The sequence below is a fragment of the Gracilinanus agilis genome, chromosome 3, assembly GCF_016433145.1.
Source record: "Gracilinanus agilis isolate LMUSP501 chromosome 3, AgileGrace, whole genome shotgun sequence".
Classification (NCBI taxonomy): Eukaryota; Metazoa; Chordata; class Mammalia; order Didelphimorphia; family Didelphidae; genus Gracilinanus; species Gracilinanus agilis.
In genome coordinates this window covers 81,908,221-81,926,350 of record NC_058132.1, presented here as the reverse complement: position 1 = coordinate 81,926,350, position 18,130 = coordinate 81,908,221, and the positions used below count along the sequence as shown (strand labels likewise).

The 18,130-nt window shown below is 47.1% G+C and overlaps 2 protein-coding genes across 2 annotated transcripts in view; one reads left to right on the top strand and one right to left on the bottom strand.

The window, feature by feature from the left end:
- The window catches only part of ADPRS (ADP-ribosylserine hydrolase), an 8,445-nt gene extending 5,973 nt beyond the window's left edge, over nt 1-2,472 (top strand). Inside the window, 4 exon segments of the mRNA XM_044671505.1 lie at nt 348-532; nt 951-1,051; nt 1,679-1,954; nt 1,957-2,472. Of these exon segments, the coding sequence (XP_044527440.1) occupies nt 348-532; nt 951-1,051; nt 1,679-1,954; nt 1,957-2,144 (750 nt within the window). The 3' untranslated portion in view covers nt 2,145-2,472.
- A 4,009-nt stretch (nt 2,473-6,481) lies between these two features.
- COL8A2 (collagen type VIII alpha 2 chain) overlaps nt 6,482-18,130 on the bottom strand; it is a 26,637-nt gene continuing 14,988 nt past the window's right edge. The window contains exons 2-3 of the mRNA XM_044668056.1: nt 9,504-9,744; nt 6,482-8,592 (exon numbers count right to left, since the gene is read on the bottom strand). Coding sequence (XP_044523991.1) covers nt 6,668-8,592; nt 9,504-9,684 — 2,106 coding nt within the window. The 5' untranslated portion in view covers nt 9,685-9,744 and the 3' untranslated portion in view covers nt 6,482-6,667. The remainder of the gene's footprint in view (nt 8,593-9,503; nt 9,745-18,130) is intronic.

The following is an 18,130-nucleotide window of genomic DNA, read 5'->3' as shown; positions in this document are numbered from 1 at the left end:
AGATCCTGATCGAGGCTATGGTGCTGCAGTGATTACTGTGTTCAAAAAGCTGCTGAACCCCAAATGCATAGACGTCTTTGAGCCAGCTCGGGCTCAGTTCAATGGGAAGGGTTCCTATGGCAATGGGGGTGCCATGCGGGTGGCTGGCATCTCCTTGGCCTACAGTAACACCAAAGATGTTCAGAAGGTGTGTGAGCTAACCACTGGAGGGGTTCTTCCTTCCCTTTCCTCTTTTCCTTGGCATGGCTCCTATGACAGTATTCCATTCTGCCTCCATCCTGTTCCCTGGCACAGCTCCTATGACAATATTTCTTTCCCTGTCCCTTCCCATTCCCCCCTTTCTGCAGTTTGCCCGGCTCTCAGCCCAACTCACCCACGCCTCCTCGCTGGGCTACAATGGTGCCATCCTGCAGGCTCTGGCTGTGCACCTGGCCCTTCAAGGAGAATCGTCCCGGGAGCAATTTCTCCAACAGCTTTTGGACCACATGGAAGAGGTGGAGAATGATGACCGGTCTCTATCGGAAGCGAGGGAGTAAGTAGGGATGGACATTTGAATGCTATTGGGTGAGTGTGAACTAAGCCATGAAAGCCTGGGCCTGTAATAGCAATAGACTGGCATGTGTTTCTTTTTCATTTTCCTTTTTTTCATGGAAAGCACTGAGTAGAAATTGAAAAGAATCCCTCTCCCCCCCACCGCCCAAGAAAGAGATGCCCTGTTGGAACTTCCTGGATCTCACAGTGTACCCCTTCATACACATATATCCCCATTACCCCCTCTACCCCTCCTTTCCCAGCCTGCATGTTTTCTTCCTTGAAAGGATCTCTTTTTCTATTACCCACCCTTCTTCCTCTGCATGCCACCCAGCATTGTAACCTAGGACCTCCATTCTCCTAAATCTGGCCTCTGTGTACATTAGCCATGACCTCCATGGACTCTCTTTGATTCCCAGGCTGGGCATGGAAGATCGGCCGTACTCGAACAAACTGAAGAAGATCGGGGAGTTCTTGGAGCAGGGCTTAATGACCAAGGAGGAAGTCTTGTCTGAGCTTGGTGGGTTGGTTGGAGGCTCTGCTTTCCTCCTCCCCTTTCACTTCTCCTTGGGTGCATAGGGCCTGACCCCATCCTTCAGGGTCTAAATGGAGAATAAGCTATATTTCTGTGCCCACTGACTTGTCTTTGCCATCCCAAGGGCTGGGGCAGAGAGGAGAGCAGATGCATCTCTGCCACCAAGTACTTCTCCCAGGGGAGAAACTTGACTCTTGCAGAGATTGAAGTGGAGAAACTGGGACAGGGGTTCAGGTTCCTTTACATTCATTTCAGTTTTGCAAGAAAAAGTGCCATTTTACCAGTGCCCACCAGTGGTACACCAGTTTGACTTACCTAGCAGAAAACACGAGAGAAATAATTTAAGCAAATTAAATGTCTTGGCCACTGGGTTGGCCTTGACTCTGTCTCTCCTCTGAGCCAATTTATGAGGCTTGTGAAGTTGCCCAATCCTGTCCGTGGATGGGAAAAATCTTTGCCCTGAGGTGGACCTTGGCTGCATGTATGCGGTTCCCGTGACCATGTTTCCTCCACAGGGAATGGCATCGCAGCTTTCGAGTCAGTCCCCACTGCCATTTACTGCTTTCTGCGCTGCATGGCTCCTGACCCAGCTATCCCTGCCACCTTCAACAACCTCCAGAGGACGCTCATCTACTCCATCTCCCTGGGGGGGGACACCGACACTATCGCCACTATGGCCGGGGCCATTGCTGGGGCCTACTATGGCATGGAGCAGGTTCCAGAGAGCTGGCAGCAAAGCTGTGAGGGCTACGAAGAGACTGATGTGCTGGCCCGGAACCTGCATCAGCTCTTCAGCAAGGACCTGTGAGGGTTGTTGCCGGTGTACATTCAGGTAGCAGCACTTGGCTGGGAGCAAGCCTTGGGGCCTCCTGTGCTTACAGGCCTGCCCCTCCTGAAGTATGGGGCCTTGTGTGGTGAATGAGAATGGGGGATGGGAAGAGGGATCCTGTATTTCATTGGTGAGTGGTATAGGTATGGCCCTCTGGTATGGCCACATACGGTATGGCCCGTACGATGGTGGGACCTCCAGATCCCCAGAGCTAGATCCTCAGGCCTCACAGGAGACCTACGTGACTAAGGCAGAAACAGGTCTGAACTGAAAAGAGAAATTCCTGACTCTTGGCAGGGATGGAAGATAATTGAAACCATGGGTCTGGTGAGGTAGATGTGGTCTCTGGAATCCTATTCCTTAGTCTCAGTAGGTTTGCTTTCCTGGACTGGCCAAGCCTGACTCACTGCCCAGAGACCTTAAAAGTCTTGAAGTTGTTAGTTTGGGGAACTCTTGGACCCCAAAGAAGACCTCTTTGCCTGGTTGAGGTAACAGCTCTATTAGGGTGGGCACCCACTATGGCTTCCTCTGGATATCATGCAGCCTCCCAATAAAGTTACTGGCAGACTTTTCTACACTTGGTCTTCGGCTCTGGATACTTTGCCTCTTCTGCCTGTATGCCAGCAGGAGTGGGTGCTAGGGAGAAGGCAGGCTAAGCTAGGAACCCAAGGTGACAGGGAGGCAGATTTCTCTGAAAGGATCCGAGAACCTTTGTGGGGCAGGTCAGAAGAGTGCCCATTCTATGAGATTTTCTTATAAGGTGTCACACAGTGGATCTCAGAGGAGTGGACCACGTCTACCACAAGAATGTTTTCCCCTAGCATCTGAAAACCAATTAGCCTTAGGTGTCTACAAGGGGAGGTAGTATGGAAAAGAGTGTGGATCCATAAAGTTTCTCCTGCCCATCAGGATCCAGACCGAGCCTCTTAGGCTCACCAGACTAGGGATAGAAGCCTGTCTTTGGGCAGCCATAGTTGAAACAGAAATGGCACCTGATGAGAGTCAGAGCCAGACAAGATCATTATTTGTGTGACCCGTGGCCACAGGATTACTCCATGTGAAGCAGCAAGAACCCTGCTACATCTGTTTCATCAGAAGCTCAGATCTGCAGGTTATCTGATGGAATATCTCGCCTTGCAAGGGTCCTGTTTACTTGCCCTTGCTGGGTTCCAAGAGGAAGAAGTTGGTTTGCCCCAAAGCAGGGATGGATGCACTTGGGAATTTACCCAGAGAATCTCATTCCTAGATAGGGAAGAATGTATCAGGCTATCAGGCCTTTCTGGGAAGCTGCAGCCCTGCTGGAATCTCTTGCCCCCTCGGAGCTGAGAATGTGAGATCTGAGCCCCCTCCCTATAGTGAGGAGGTCTAGTTTGGAGAGCAATTTGTCCCTCACTAAGAACAAAATGTGTATGTCAATGACAGCTGTTTCTAGGCTCAGATGAGCCTTTTTAGAGACCAAAATGAATTTTCAAAAGGGACCAAAGGGCAAGGAGGAAAGAATGCCACAAGTTGGCTATCCCCAAATCTGCGTGGCCCAAAGAAGGGAGACCTCTCCTTGAGGAAATGAGTACCCCTGGTTGCTCCAGGCGAGGGCTGTCAAAAATGCTTTCATAGAGCACCTTATAGGGCATCTGGGCCAAACCCCTGCCTGAAGAACAAATTCACTCACAACATCTTGGCTAAATGGTCTGTAGGGCACAGTTTAAAGACTCCCAATAATGGGGAATTCACTTTGTCCTCATTGTGAAGGAGGGCAGTCCTAGACAGCTGGCTCACCTTGGGCCCCATCCTCCACACTTGAAAACTGGAGCCAACTCTGCCATCCCCCGGGGAAAAAGGCTTAGTGATTTCATTCATAATTTGCATCAGATGTTGAAATAACTTGTGTTAGAGCCACTGCGCCAGCTGTCATGCTCTGCTGCTAGAGAGCTCCATGGAATGCTCTGGAGAAGTTTGGTATCTGCCCCAGATTAGCCATCAGCAGGTCAACAGCTGCTTCTCTGAGCTGGCCCAGAATTGCCCTAAGAATAGGTTGGTTTTGTGGGTGTGGGTGCGAGCCCCTACCACCTTGGAACCATCCTAAGTGTATCGAATGACTGTCCTAGAACCTAGCATGGGGGCTGGGCCTCCATATGGGCTCGGGGCAAGCAAGTTTGCTTAAAGCTTCATGGGGATGAGAAATGACAAGAGGCAGGAGAACTGGGCTGAAACCCTGGGCCTAGCCAGGACTCTGAGCTTGTGTTGAATACAAAAGGACATGTCACTCAATGCTCTGTTTTAATAGATTTTATTGGTGTGTCAATACAGTCAAGTACTGTAATTTTAGTTCCAAAGAGAAACCCATTTGTTTATCACAAGTGTGTTTGTTTGTTTTTTTTAACCAAATTTGCTCTGACACAGTGCATGGAATAGGTATGTACAAAACTACAACCCTCTATATACCAGGTTAGAGATGAAGATACTAGAGGCAAATATTTTAAACATTAAAAAAAAAAACCCAATAAGAATTAGAATATACAAATGCATGGGGGTAATGCAGTTTTCATAGTTTCAAAAATTGACAGACTTGATCAAAGTTGGCCCTTGAGAAGGCCTCTAAAAGTGACCAATCCACAGTCCTGATGGCTGGGAGTCTCAGCTGAGTGCTTCAGCAAAGAGATTTGGCCAGGACCATGTGGTGAGGGACAGTGTCTCCCAGCTGGATGGCTTCCTTCTGCCCTTGACTCTCCATTTGGGGTAAGTCAATGCCTGCCAGCCTGGCCATTTCAGCCCAAGGGAGGGGGTGGTCTTGGAACAGGAAAGGAAAGGGACAACTGACAAGGATAAGTGGGGTTTGATGCTTCCAGCAGATAAGCCCAGAAGGGTGAGAAATCCTTCAAGGCTCACAGACCTTCCTTTTCCCAAGCTTCTGCACCCAGGTTCTTCCCAACCCTTGTACCAGATAATGAGTTGGATTTCCTTTGGGTTCAGATGTCCTAGATTGTGTGGAAAGGAAAAAGGGGGTAGAGGTGGGGAGAGATGTCAGGATACACAAAGGTTAGCAAAGGCCTCAAGTGAGCCAAAGCCTGGAAGAACAAGCAGGAGTTGGCAGTAGTTTTGTTACAACAGATGCTGTGTTCTGAAGCAGCTAGCACCAGCAGTTTCTAAGGTGATTCCAAGGTTCACACATAGAATAAACAAAATGGTCAGATTGGTCAGGCATAGGACCCTTGGTTTTAGGAACCAACACTAGCTTATAGGGCTGCTGGGCACTTAGTTGTCAATTTGAAGGGAAACCCCTCCTCTCTTCACAGTGGGGTCGAGCGACCGCCAGCCTTGCTGTCCTTCATCATGTCCCCTTTCCTTCCCCACCTTCCAAAACTAAGACTAGACCTGGTGACAAGAGAATATGCTGCAGCCATCACCCAGGAACAAACTTGGCAGGACCAGAGAAAGTTCCTCTCCTGCCCTCTTTGTGAATGCAGACTTGAAATTAGAAGCCTGGAAGAAAATGACCCAACTGTCTTCGGTCCTCTTTCCAGATGTGGCTGCCAAGACTAACATCTGTTACCATCCAATCTTTCTGCTCTTTATTTTTCTGGACCTTAAGATCACATAGAACACCAAAATGAAATGGGAGAGGGTCTTGCTTCATGGCTCTTATTCAGTAAAGTGAGGTGGGAGTGAAGAATCCAATAAATACCTAGATTCCAGTCAATCTAGCAGACTGGCTGCTCCCCTGCACTCATGGAAGCAGGGGCTACAGTGGCATAGCCTTACATGGAAGTCCTGGGCCTGGTGGAGACAGATTAAATGCAGGATCCCAATACTGAATATGTTACACCTAGCGGCTTTGGAGGTGTCTTTCACCTCCCATGTCTAGGTGCCTTGTCTTCCTGTACCTTTAAGAGCTCATTTGGGAGTGGATTTTTCTTATTGCTGTCTCTACATTTTTCCTCCCTTTCTTCCAGTAGGAGCTTGGACTATGGGAGATTAGGGGAGGCAAGGACAAGTGTAGTATTAATGCCATGCAAGACAGCCAGGACCAACCTGGAGCTCCATCACTGCTCACCCATCTAGCTGAACTACTATTTGGGGGAAGATGGTGACCAGTAAAGACAATGAACCTATTGCACTGTGTCCTAGGAGAACACCACACAGGCCATCCATCATAGCATATTTCAATCAGAAGGTTAACCAGGGGCTTGTCTTCCTCTCTCTCCCAAAATAAAACTTGTCTTGGAGCCCGAAGTCCCATACATTGGAAGCTGGGGGCAGTTGGGATGAGAAGCTTCTTTTATCCTCAGTGCAGTCTGAATGTGAGAGGCCCCCTGCTTTGTCACCCAGAAGAGAAACCCAGGGATGGAGAGGCAGATTTCCAAGAATGGTCAGTGAGTCTCCATCCCACGGCACGTGTATAGAAGGCCCATGAGTCCCCAAGGCCTTGGAATAGGAATGGAGCAATTCCAATAAGGCCTGGAAGCCAGGAGCCACATGCCCTGAGCGTGAGTTATACTCATCATCTCAGTGGCAGTCTCCTTCAGTTCAGCACCATCTTCAGCCCCAGTCCCAGGAGGAAGAGGGAGAAGGGAGGCAGTCCCACCTTTGCAAAGCCTCCTCAAGGATCAGTCTCTTTCAGAAACAATCGGAAGAAGAAAGCAGGTCTCCTCTAGCCACTGCCATCTCCCAGTGTCTTCTCTAACCATCTGGTCCTTTGCTTTTAATTAAAAAATAACACTACTACTAAAGATGGGTGTGGGAGGGGTAGTTGGTGGCCGTGGGTCCCTGGCCTGTTATGTGGGGCAGAGCAAGAAGCCAGAGAAGGACGAGTGGATGTACTCGGTGGAATAGAGGCCGTTGGCTTGGTCTGAGGGCATCTGCACCCACACCTGGTCATTAGTGCGCAGCTCCAGCACAGCCCCTCCTGACGCCTGGTCCAGGTAGCCTTTCTTGTACTCATCATAAGTGTAGGTGGCAGGAACATTGTTCTTATAGAGAGCCACCCAGACGCTGGTGCCCTTGACATGCACGTGGTAAGCAAAGTAATAGACACCACCAATGGGGCAAGTGAAGATGCCTGTGGCAGGGTTGTAACCACTGTGGCCATTGTACAATGTCCGGTCAAACTTGACTGGCATCCCTGAAGCTGGGAAGGGTGAAGTGAGCACAGCAGTAAAGGCTGGGGCAACGCCGACTGAAAGTTCCCCAAGGCCAGACTGGGGCTTGGCCCCTCTGCCATTGCCCAGCACTGCCCCCTCAACCCCACCATTGGGCAAGTGCAGCCCTGCAATACCCATCTCGTCCAAACTCCCCGGGGGCCCAGGTGGACCCGGGGGCCCTGGAGGCCCTGGGGGACCATTGAGACCTGGGTTTCCAGGGATGCCAGGGGGCCCTGTAGGTCCAGCTAAGCCTGGTTCTCCCACCCTTCCTTCCCCTGGGGGACCTTGGAGGCCTGGCTCCCCTTTCAGGCCTGGAAGACCCTGGGGCCCGATGGGACCTGATGGTCCCTGAAGTCCAGGAATCCCTGAGGGTCCCCTCAGACCAGGCTGGCCTGGGAGACCTACCTCCCCTTTCTGTCCCAGCCCTCCTGCTGCCCCTGGCCCCCCAGGAAGCCCAACAATGCCTGGCTCTCCCTTGGGCCCACTTGGCCCTGGAGGTCCCTGTGTCCCAGGTAATCCTCTCTCTCCAACAACTCCAGGTTTTCCCACAATACCACTTGGCCCCTGATCTCCTCGGATCCCAGGCACCCCTGGAGGCCCACTTGGTCCTGCCTCCCCTTTAGGACCTGGTAGCCCATGCCTCCCTGGTAGTCCCATGGATCCAGGAAGGCCAGGAGGGCCTGTAAGGCCCTGAGGCCCTGGCTCACCTGGCTCACCATCCTCTCCTGGCTCACCTGTGTCACCCAGCCCTCCAGGGACCCCTGCTGGGCCCCTTTCTCCTTTGAGACCTGGGAGCCCTGGCTTCCCATAGCCTGTAGGGCCTGGCAAACCAGGAAGGCCCCTGATCCCAGGTTCCCCCTTTGCACCCACAGGCCCCTGGGGCCCAGGCACACCTACTGCTCCAGGCACCCCAATGCCATCTAGTCCTGGAGGTCCCCTTGGCCCCAGGGCCCCTGGTTCCCCAGTTTGTCCTGGTCCCCCAGGGGCCCCAGTGGCTCCTTTATCTCCTGGGGCACCTGGAATCCCATCCAGGCCTGGTTTGCCCAAACCCATGGGGCCCGGAGGACCTGGAGGGCCAGGGGGACCCCCATTGCCTGGGACACCTGGCTGGCCTGGTGTGCCCACCCCATTGTCACCCTTGAGGCCCCTTTCTCCTCGAGGTCCTGGTTCTCCTCTGGGTCCTGGTTCCCCCCTAAAGCCTTGTGGACCCAGAGCACCCTGTGGGCCTGGTTTGCCAGTGACAGCAATGCCTGATGGGCCTGGAAGTCCAGGGGGCCCTGGCAGTCCTCGAAGGCCTTGGTCCCCCCGAAGGCCTGGCTCACCCTTAGGACCTGGTTCCCCCTTGCTGCCCACTTTGCCTGGGACACCGGGGACACCTGGCTTCCCCACCCTAGAGAAGCCAGGAGGGCCAGCAGGACCTGGCTGGCCATGCAGGCCTGGCTTGCCTGTCCCTGGCTTTCCTGGGTAGCCAGGAGGGCCTGGAGGGCCCCGGGGGCCAGGCTTCCCAGGTGGACCAGGTTCTCCTTTCAGGTCCATTGGCAACATTGGCGGTGGCAGTTCTGAGGAAAGAAACAGACAGGAGTGCCCAGTCAGAGGCTTTGGAAATAAGATCACACCCATCCCCCCCACTCGCACCTCTTCCTTTCCTCCCCAAAGATTCGAGGCAAGAAGTTAGGGAAAGAAAAGACCCGACCAGCAGGGAGGGGAACCTCAGGACATTGTCAGAGCACGGACGGACATGGCACATTTCCCCGGACTCCAATGGGCCCGCTGTAGAGTGTTCAGTGGAGAGGGAAGCAGCAGCAGCCCTAGAACTCGAGACGCTCTTTCCGCTGAGCCTCCACCCTCACACCCCGAGCTGGGGCTCTCTGACCCAAGCAGCCGTTCCCGGGGGCTGAGCTCTCTCAGGGGGAGGGAACTGCCACTCAAGGCCAGCCGTGGGCCTGGCCCGCCCTCCTACCAAGGCTGCAGGTGTACGTGTGTGCGGACACTACCGGAAGCCCCGTCCCGGGCCGCAGAGTGAAGGGGAGAAAGCCCTCCGCTAACGTCAGAGGTTCCGCCCACTTTGCTGAGGGAGAGGTGGGACCGCCAACCCCCGAGGGCAGTAACTGGGGTGGTTCGGTCCAAGGCCCGAGGCGCCAACAGCAGCAGGAGCTGTCCGGCCCCTCAGGGTGACTCTGGACACCAGGTCAAGTTCAAATCCCCCAACCCTTCCCCCGGGCAGCCTCTCCCCTCAGCCAGACGGGTCATGAGCAAAGACGGAGCAGAGTATGAAGAGGAGGAAAACAGGAGCGGAAGGAGCTGGGCGCAGCAGGACGAGCACCAAAAGAAAGGCACCAAAGGAGAGAAGCGGCCGAGCGGAGGAGCGGAGGAGGAAGGGGAGGGGCTGAAGGAGGGCCTGGGGACGAGGGGAGGGGCAGGGCGGGGAAGGTCCAGGGGCCGGGAGGCGCCGGGCGGACGTGCTGCTTACCCAGGTATTGGCCCTTGCCCTCCCGGAAGGGGGGGCCGGCGGGTCCTTTCACCATGGGCTGCACGTACTTCACTTGCGCGTATCCTGCCCCACCAGCCCCACCTCCGGCTGCCGCCCACAGCCCGGTCACCAGCAGCAACAGCAGCAGCAGCAGAGATGGGGGCGAGGGCCCCGGCGGCATGGCGGCTCCCGCTCCCTTGGGGCTCTGGCTCCGGCTCTGGCTCTAAGGCGTCTCGCTCTGCTGGGAGGGATAGCAGAACCTCAGCGTGGTCACAGGCGTCCAAAAGGCTCTGCGGGGAGGTGGGCCTCTAGGGGGGATCACCATGGAGCGGGGGAGGCTCAGCAGAGTCATTATTGGGGGTCAACAGGATTACTTTTGGAGGACCAGTAGGGTCACTATAGGAGTATCAGAAGAGTCACTATTGGAGAATCACCAAGATTACTTGGCGGAACAATAGGGTCATTATTGGGAGATCAGCAGAGTCACTCTTGGAGGGTCACCAAGATTGGGAGACCAGCCAGTTCACTATTGGGAAATCAGAAGGGTCACTAGTGAAAGATCAACAAGATCACTATTGAGGGACAGGCCAGTTCACTATTGGGGATCAGCAGGGTCACTCTTGGAGGGTCACCAAGATTGGGGGACCAGCAGTGTCACTATTGGAGAGAAGTCAGTGTGATAACTATATTTGGGGAGGGGGGATGCTCTGAGATAGATCTTTTAAAAAAACCAACCCTTACCTTCCATCTTATATATATATTCCATCAATACTATGTATTGATTCCAAGGCAGAACTTTAAGGGCTATGCAATTGGTGTTAAGTAACTTGCCCAGGGTCACACAGCTAGGAAGTATCTGAAGTCACATTTGAACCCAAAACCTCTGGTCTCCAGGCCTGGCCCTCAATCAATTGAGCCACCTAGCTTCCCCTTCTAAGAAAGATCTCAAAGAAAGGGAGACCCTAGCAGGACCGTAGAAGGGCAAATATTTCAACTTTCCAGAAAGAGAGCAGGCATATTCTGCAAATTGTAGACCAATGAACTTGACTTTATGTGGCAAATTTCTAGAATTCATATTTAAAGGGATGAAAAAGAGAAATCATAAAAGCCTTCTTAGCAGTTAGAATTTATAGAGTACCTTAAGGTTTGCAAAGCATTTTACATGTGATTTCATTTGATCCCCACAACAACCTGAGAGGTAGGTGCTATTTTTATCCCTATTTTACAAAAGAGGAAACATACTGAAAGAAGTTAAGTGATTTGTCCAGGGTGATAACAATTAGTAATAATACTAGTGACTAGCATTTCTATGACACTGCTTTACAAATATTATTTCATTTCCTACTCAGAACCACCCTAGGAGATAAGTACTCATACTCTTCATTTTATAGATTAAGGAAACTGAGGCAGACAGAAGTTAAGTGACTAGCCCAAGGTCACACAACTAGCAAGCATCTGTGATTTAAAATCAAGTCTTCCTAAATTCATGTTGTTGTGAGGATTATTTAGGTATTAGTTTATATATAGTTAATGTGGACCTAGCAGGAAGGGCTGGAGAATTCCACATGGAATGGGGAAGCAGGAAGTGGCTTGTGCCTGAGAGAGACTCCGTGGGGATTGGGAAAAAAACTGTTGCTGACCCTGGGAGATCTCAGAGCTAGGGGAGTTGTATCCAGATTCCCTGGGATCCTGGAGAGTGGTGAAGGCTTACAGCAGAGGACATCAGACCTGCAGAGCAGCACCGAGTAGGGAAGTGGTTTGTGATCTGGTGGGCAGCATTGCAAACTTTCTCTCCCTACCTGGGTACCTTGGATCACCTGATCTGGTGGAGTTGACTCCTGGCATCCTGAAACCATCCCTGGATTAGCCGTGAGATCCCAAGTAAAGCCATCCTCAGGTCCTTAGCCAAGCTGACCAAACCTGGGTGGAACCAGGTTGGGAAGAACTTTCCCCTTGTGACTCCAGTACTGCTTTCTTTGGGCCCTGTCTTGCTTAGATCTTAGAAGAGTGTAGTTAAGTCCCTTTCCCTTGACCCTGTGGTTTGCCCTTAGTCTTTTAGTGTAGAAAACTCCAATTCCCATCCTTTACCTTAGTTTGTCCCTGATTAAAATGTGTTGTTAAACTCTTGCCTTTACTTATCAGCTTCCATAGGCTCTGTCTTGTTGATGCTGGGTGGCAGTTGGAGGCCAACAGCCATTTCTGTTACAGACATCCAAACAGCCGTTATAACCCAGTCTCCCTACTTGTTGGGCCCCTTCCTGTCATTCCTGTCTCCCACACACCCACCTGGACCCATATTTACTGTTTAAGGCACCTTTCCCTGGTTTCTCCCTTAACATTTTGACACTCCAGATGGCTGGGTAACAGGGAGGTGGACAGGAAGTGTCTCTTGGATAGTCAGAGCTACACTGGAAACTGAGAAGCTCTGAACATTCCATGGGGGGGTGGTTTCACCCTCCACTCAAGGTCATTCATAAAATCTCTGGGTGAAGCCAAGTTACTCACAGGGCCAGAGTGGCCCCAGATTAAGGGTTTTTCACCATTTTTTTTTGTGTGTTTTGCTCTTTGTTGTTTGTGCCTAATTGTAATTATAATTGTTATTGCTTATTGTTATTAATTGTTGTTATTAGTCAGTAATTGTGACTAATAATACCACTGATATTGTACACAACTGGTCGGTTTGGGCAATGCTGGGAACAATGATGCTGGAGGATTGGATAGATTATATCATCTTGGGGTTGTGGCAAGGAGTGTTAGCTATTCCATACCTGTGGTTCAAAATCATACCCAGGTATTATAGGGGTATGTTAGATATTGAAATGGCCCAACCCATTCTTACTCTTAATGTTCTGGATGTAATATCACACACACCAATCATTGTCCTTACTGGCTATATTATTTATAAATTGAGGTGGATGTTCTTTCATGTCACTTATTGTTGTAAGATCATAGTGACCTGGTGTTGTAGGGATTCAGAGACTAAGCAGATGTTACGAAAGTTGCAAATCAAAGTGAATAATTTAGAGTTATATATGCAGAATGGTGGTGTTTATGGTCAACCTCCTAGTCCTAATATTACTGGCAATGTGGCTGTACTTTCATACATGAGAAATACTGGCAAAAAAGGTAAATCTAAGGCTGAGTTAGAACAACAGGCACAGAACAAGGGTGGTAAACCCATTAAAGAAGTGACTAGCCCAAGGTCACACAACTAGCAAGCATCTGTGATTTAAAGTCAAGTCTTCCTAAATTCATGTTCATTACTTAGTCTGCCACAGAATTATAAGACTAGATCAGGGAAATTCAGCATAACTGTTTGCCTAACTTTCAGCAAAGCATGTGACAAAGTTTCTCCTACTTATGCTGTTAGATAAAATAGAGACCTGGGCTAGGTGATAAATAATACAGTTAGGTGAGCTGTATAATGGGTCAGTGTTAACTTGAAAGGCAGTCTAACGGTGCTCTGGGAATCTGTTCCTGCCTCGAGGCAGTTCAACATTTTTATCAGTGATTTGAATGAAAGTAGAGATAGCATGCTTATCAAATTGGCAGATAAGAAGTAGCTTAGGGGAATAGTTGACACATTAGATGACCAGAGTCTGGAATCTCCTCCTCTCCTTCCCCCCCCCCCCCAAATATCTCAGACTTTTGTTGTTGTTGTTGTTTGATCTGAGATTTGGTAGGGATAATTGTAAAATCCTCTAGATTTCCAAAAATGAACTCCACAAAAAATTGGATGGAGCCAACAGTTTGTGGAGAAAGCTGGGTGCTTTATATATGTGAGTCAATAGTGTGATGAGGAAGTCAAAAAACTGAATAGTCCCCTGGCTAGACAGTAGTTGGAAAGGGTCACTAACAGGATCAGTTCCCTACCCACTGAGAGATCTAGCCCCAAGGAATGTCTGCTTTTGTCAGAGGGCCCCAGCTTGGGGACTAAAGGAGAAGATAGAAGATAGAGGGTAATGGAGGTAGATGATTATCTTACTCTACTTTGCTTAGATCAAATACACTGGGGCGTTGCATTTACTTCTGGGCATCATATTTTGGCAAAAACATGGAAGACCTAGAGTGTGTCCAAAGACAGTAACTAGAATGATGACTGGAAAACATGCTTAATAAATACGAATAAAAGGAGTTCCTAAAAAGGTAATTCACCTTACACACAGAAAACTGATAAAGATGACAAAAAAGTCAGTGATGGGAGGAGTTATGATAAGATGACTACTCTAATGCAGTGATTATCAAACTTTTTGGTCTTAATACTCAAAAATTATTGAGGACTCCAAAGAGCTTCTATTTCTTTGGGTTCTATCTATCCATATTTACTGTATATGAAAGTATTTATTAATTCAATTTAAAACAACAATAATAAGGCTACTAATGTTAGCACAAATAACACTTTTAATGAAAAACATTGTATTTTCCAAGCCAAAAATGTTATACATATCACTGCAAATCTCTTTAATGTCTGACTTAACAGAAGAAACTGGATTCTTCTATCTGCTTCTACATTCAAACTGTTGTGATATATTGTTTTGGTTGAAGTAAATAAAAAACATGCAGTCTCACACAAATATGTAGCTGGCAAAGAAGGGTAATTTTTAAATAAGTAAATAACATCTCAGTATTATGACAAAAAAAAAAAAACCCAAACAAACTAGTTTTGACTTCGTGGAGCACCTGAAAGAGTTTCAGGAATTCCATTGAGTCAGAAAACCATGCTTTGAGAACCCATGCCTTGGTTGGTGGAGCTGTGAATTGGTCCAATCATTTTGCTAAGCAATTTGGAAGGGACAGCTAGGTAACTCAGTGGATACAGTGCCAGTCTTGGAGTCAGAAGGAACTGGGTTCAGATTTGGCCTCAGACACTTTCTATATGTATCTATATTGTTATATTTGTATGAAACAGTGTTTTGAGAAGCTGAAGGGATGGCCAGATATCAGTAACTTGCTAGACTCACTCCTCCCCCACTAACAGGCTTGAGTGAAGAGGGAGGGGCATTAACTGGCTTAGTGCTCCTTCTCCCCCTCCCAACAAGCAGTTAGAAATCAGTTGGAAATGGAGGCTTGATCTGAACTCTTCTGGCAAGGCTAGGCAAGGCAATTCTCTAATGATGTTGACTTTTCTCAACTTATTTTCCCCACAGGTTAGACTAAGGTATAGTAGGAGAAGCTTGATGTCTTGCAGTTATCAGGGTCAGATGAATCTGACTTGTATGTGCCAGACAGCTGAAGTAATCTTAGCTGAAGATGGATGTGAGTATTCCCAAAATAATAGACAGGTACTGCCCCCAAAAGGTGAAGATATACTGATAAATGAGGAAGGGAAGGAAGGGAAATTTTGTCAAGGATTAGGATAAGATCTGGGAAGCCCTGAACTGTTAGGTAGAAACAGCCCCTCCCCCCAGGAGGAAGAGGCAGTCTTTATAACTACCTTGCCCTCAAAGCCTAAAATTAAACACTTCTAATATCTAAATTACTAAGTGGAAACAATAGTGCTATTGCTGGAAAGGTCTAGTTCAGCTAAACAGGCTAGCAGCAGAGAAGAACCAAAATGGCTTTTGCCACAAGGTCTCCAAAGCAATCAGGAACTGGGATCAGCAAGCAGGGTAATCTGCTCACTTCCAACCCTAAGAACCAACTGCCCCTAACTGTACCGAAGTGCCCCCTCACTCAGAATTCTCTAGAGGGGAGCCCCCTGGAATTCTGGGTTGAGGTTTGACTCTGTATCTTGCAGGAATTCCACCCTGCTGTCTCCATGTTATAGTATCCTGGGATTGAAATAAAGAATACTAAGAAGTGGGAGAATGAGGGGAATGAGAGAAAGCTTCAGAGATAATAGGGTTTCTGAGCTAATCCTAGAAGAATGATAAAAATTCTAAGCAATGAAGGTGAGAAATTGATAAAAATTTAAGCAAAATGTACAGTATGTGCATGGGTTTGGAAGCAATAAATGGAATATTTATTTTGAGGAATACTTGATCTATGCATTTAACTGAAGGAGAGCATGAATGGAGATCATATGAAGTAAATCTGAAAATTAGGTTTGGACAAGAAGTCATCTTGCCCAATCTTACTTGTCTTTTCCAAAGAGGAACCGTAAGGAAATGATGAGAAACTAACACCTGACAAGACCAACTTATTTATCCAACATTCTGCATCGTTAGCAGTAGAAATGGAATTTGGATCCAGTTTCCAGAACTCATCCCAGTTCCTTAAGGCAAACAAAGAACTTGGACTTCATGTTTTGGTACATCCAGGCATGCCTGAATCATGCCTATATGCTCAACATTCTTAGGACACAAAGGAGGATTTGTGCTTACACCATCCATCATTTTGATATACTTATACATAGTATTAAACTCTTTGAGAGGAGAGACTATCTTCTGTCTGTCCTTTGGATCCCTAGCCCTTACCACAGTGTCTGACATATTTATTAATATTAATAAATATTTTTGAAGCTGAGGATGTGATGACTATATTCCCCATGTATCACATTTAGTTAGACATGAGCAGCAAAGATGCTATCTGACATGTTTCAAGTGGCAGAAAAGGTAGCATGGATGGCTAGGAAAGAACTTCCTAGGTGTGTGAGAACAGAATGAATGAAAAATAATTATTTACTAAGTGAAAAGTTCTCTACTAAGAACAGACTCTGCCTTGGAGAAATGCAAGGATGTGACAACACATACAGAAAATACCAGCTGCAAATAATTTGAAATGTTCCAATAGTCCTTTGATTGAAGAAGCAAAACATATAGTAATATGGATTCTTTAATGCAATTTAAATTGATAAAATGATAAGAAGACTAACCACCTAGAAATATCTTGTTAGAAGAGAATGGTCATTGTAAAATGATGTTGAGTAATGGTATGGAATGAGCCCGAAGAGGGGTATAAATGGGGGCAGAGATAGTAGCAAAGAAAGCAGAACCAGTGATAATGATTCTTAGAAACAATAAGTAAGTTAAAGAAAAGGATCTACTATCCTGGCAAAAGTGACTAAATCTGAATTTAAATTATTATGACAGAAGATTTTGCGTGTAGAAGCCTATCAGAAAGAAGGAAAGAGGAAAGGAAGGAAGGAAAGAAGATAGGAAGGAAAGAAGAAAGGAAGGAAGGAAGGAAGGAAGGAAGGAAGGAAAGAAGAAGGCATTTATTTCATGTCTAATATGTTCTCAACACTATTATTAATTGCTATTTCAATTTTATTTAATTTAATAATCATAGTAATCTTGGGGGTTTAAATGCTATTATGACCTTAATTTTATAGTTTATGAAACTGTAAGAGACAGAAACCAAGTGACTTATCCATGGTCATATAGCCAGTAATTGTGGTTGGTCTCAAACTCCAATGTATCTGTTTTCATGACCAAGTCTTTCTACTGTCCAACTTCCCTGACCCTAAGTAAAGAATGTGAGCTGGACAATCCACTGAAAATGATCAGAGCTAAAAGAATAATTAGATATATAACATTAGAGATAGAAGCAACTTTAGAATATAGGGTTATAAGAGCTGGTGTGGGATGGAACCAAGCAGCCAGTAGAAGGCATATGTGAATGTCACATAGGTAGGGACTAGAAGAGACAGGTCACAAACTCAATGTAATCTAACCCCCAAACCAGTATTTTTTCTTAAATTGCTCCTTTTTAGGCTTTCTTTTTATTTTGTTTTCTACATTCATGTGGTTTCTAATGTAAGATGACATTCTCATTGTACAACTAGGAAAACTGGTCCAGAGAGTGACTATAAGTTATCATAGTTTACAAAAGAATGATTTACTAGATGCAAGACTTGGATCCATGTCCCTCAGATTCCCAATTGAATATAAGTCAAGTTAATGAGAGAAAAATGATCGTATTATTTGGCTCTAGTATCTAATAATTGACATTTTTCTTATATTGAGTGACAATGGATCTGAATGAATAAGTGAATGAAGTAGTGAATAGTGAGAAGCTCAATACTTGAGTCCTTGGATATTATGTACTTGGTTAGTTTCTTCTGTTCCCTCTTTCTGTTTTCTTCGCATTGCCCTGATACTTTTATATATAGAAAGTAAAAGGGTCACTATGAAATTGGCAGGCAGCTACAACTGGAAGAAGCTTCTCACAAGAACACTGGAGAAATCCAAGCACATCCACATCAGCATCTGTTTCTAGAGAACAAAAGCAGTGCCAGATGTTGTTTGTGACAAAATAACTCTTAACTCACTTGGCATCCATGTCCTACAGTTGATGGCTGAGCTGAGGAAAAAACACAAGAGCTAAACCTACTAAAGAGAAAAGGGGAGAATGGTAGAAGAGAGAGAAAGGGAGAAATACTGAGATTATAACTTTATTATTAAGATATGAGGCCTATTTTCCTTCCTCTTATGGAAGGAAAAAAAAAGCTTTTAAAGATTTCATTAAAGTAGTGCATTATTTATCTTATTAATAAGATACTTTATGAGATAACATCTAGATACTCATTGCAAGGATTAATTTTGATAATAACATTTAACAACTACATAGCATGAATTGTTTCAAAGCCCTTCACAATTATGAATTTACTTAATCTCTAAGGTCTGCCTTTTTAAAGGGGGAAAAGGGTAGGATGCACTTGTTTTTTTTTTTTTTTTTTTTTTTTT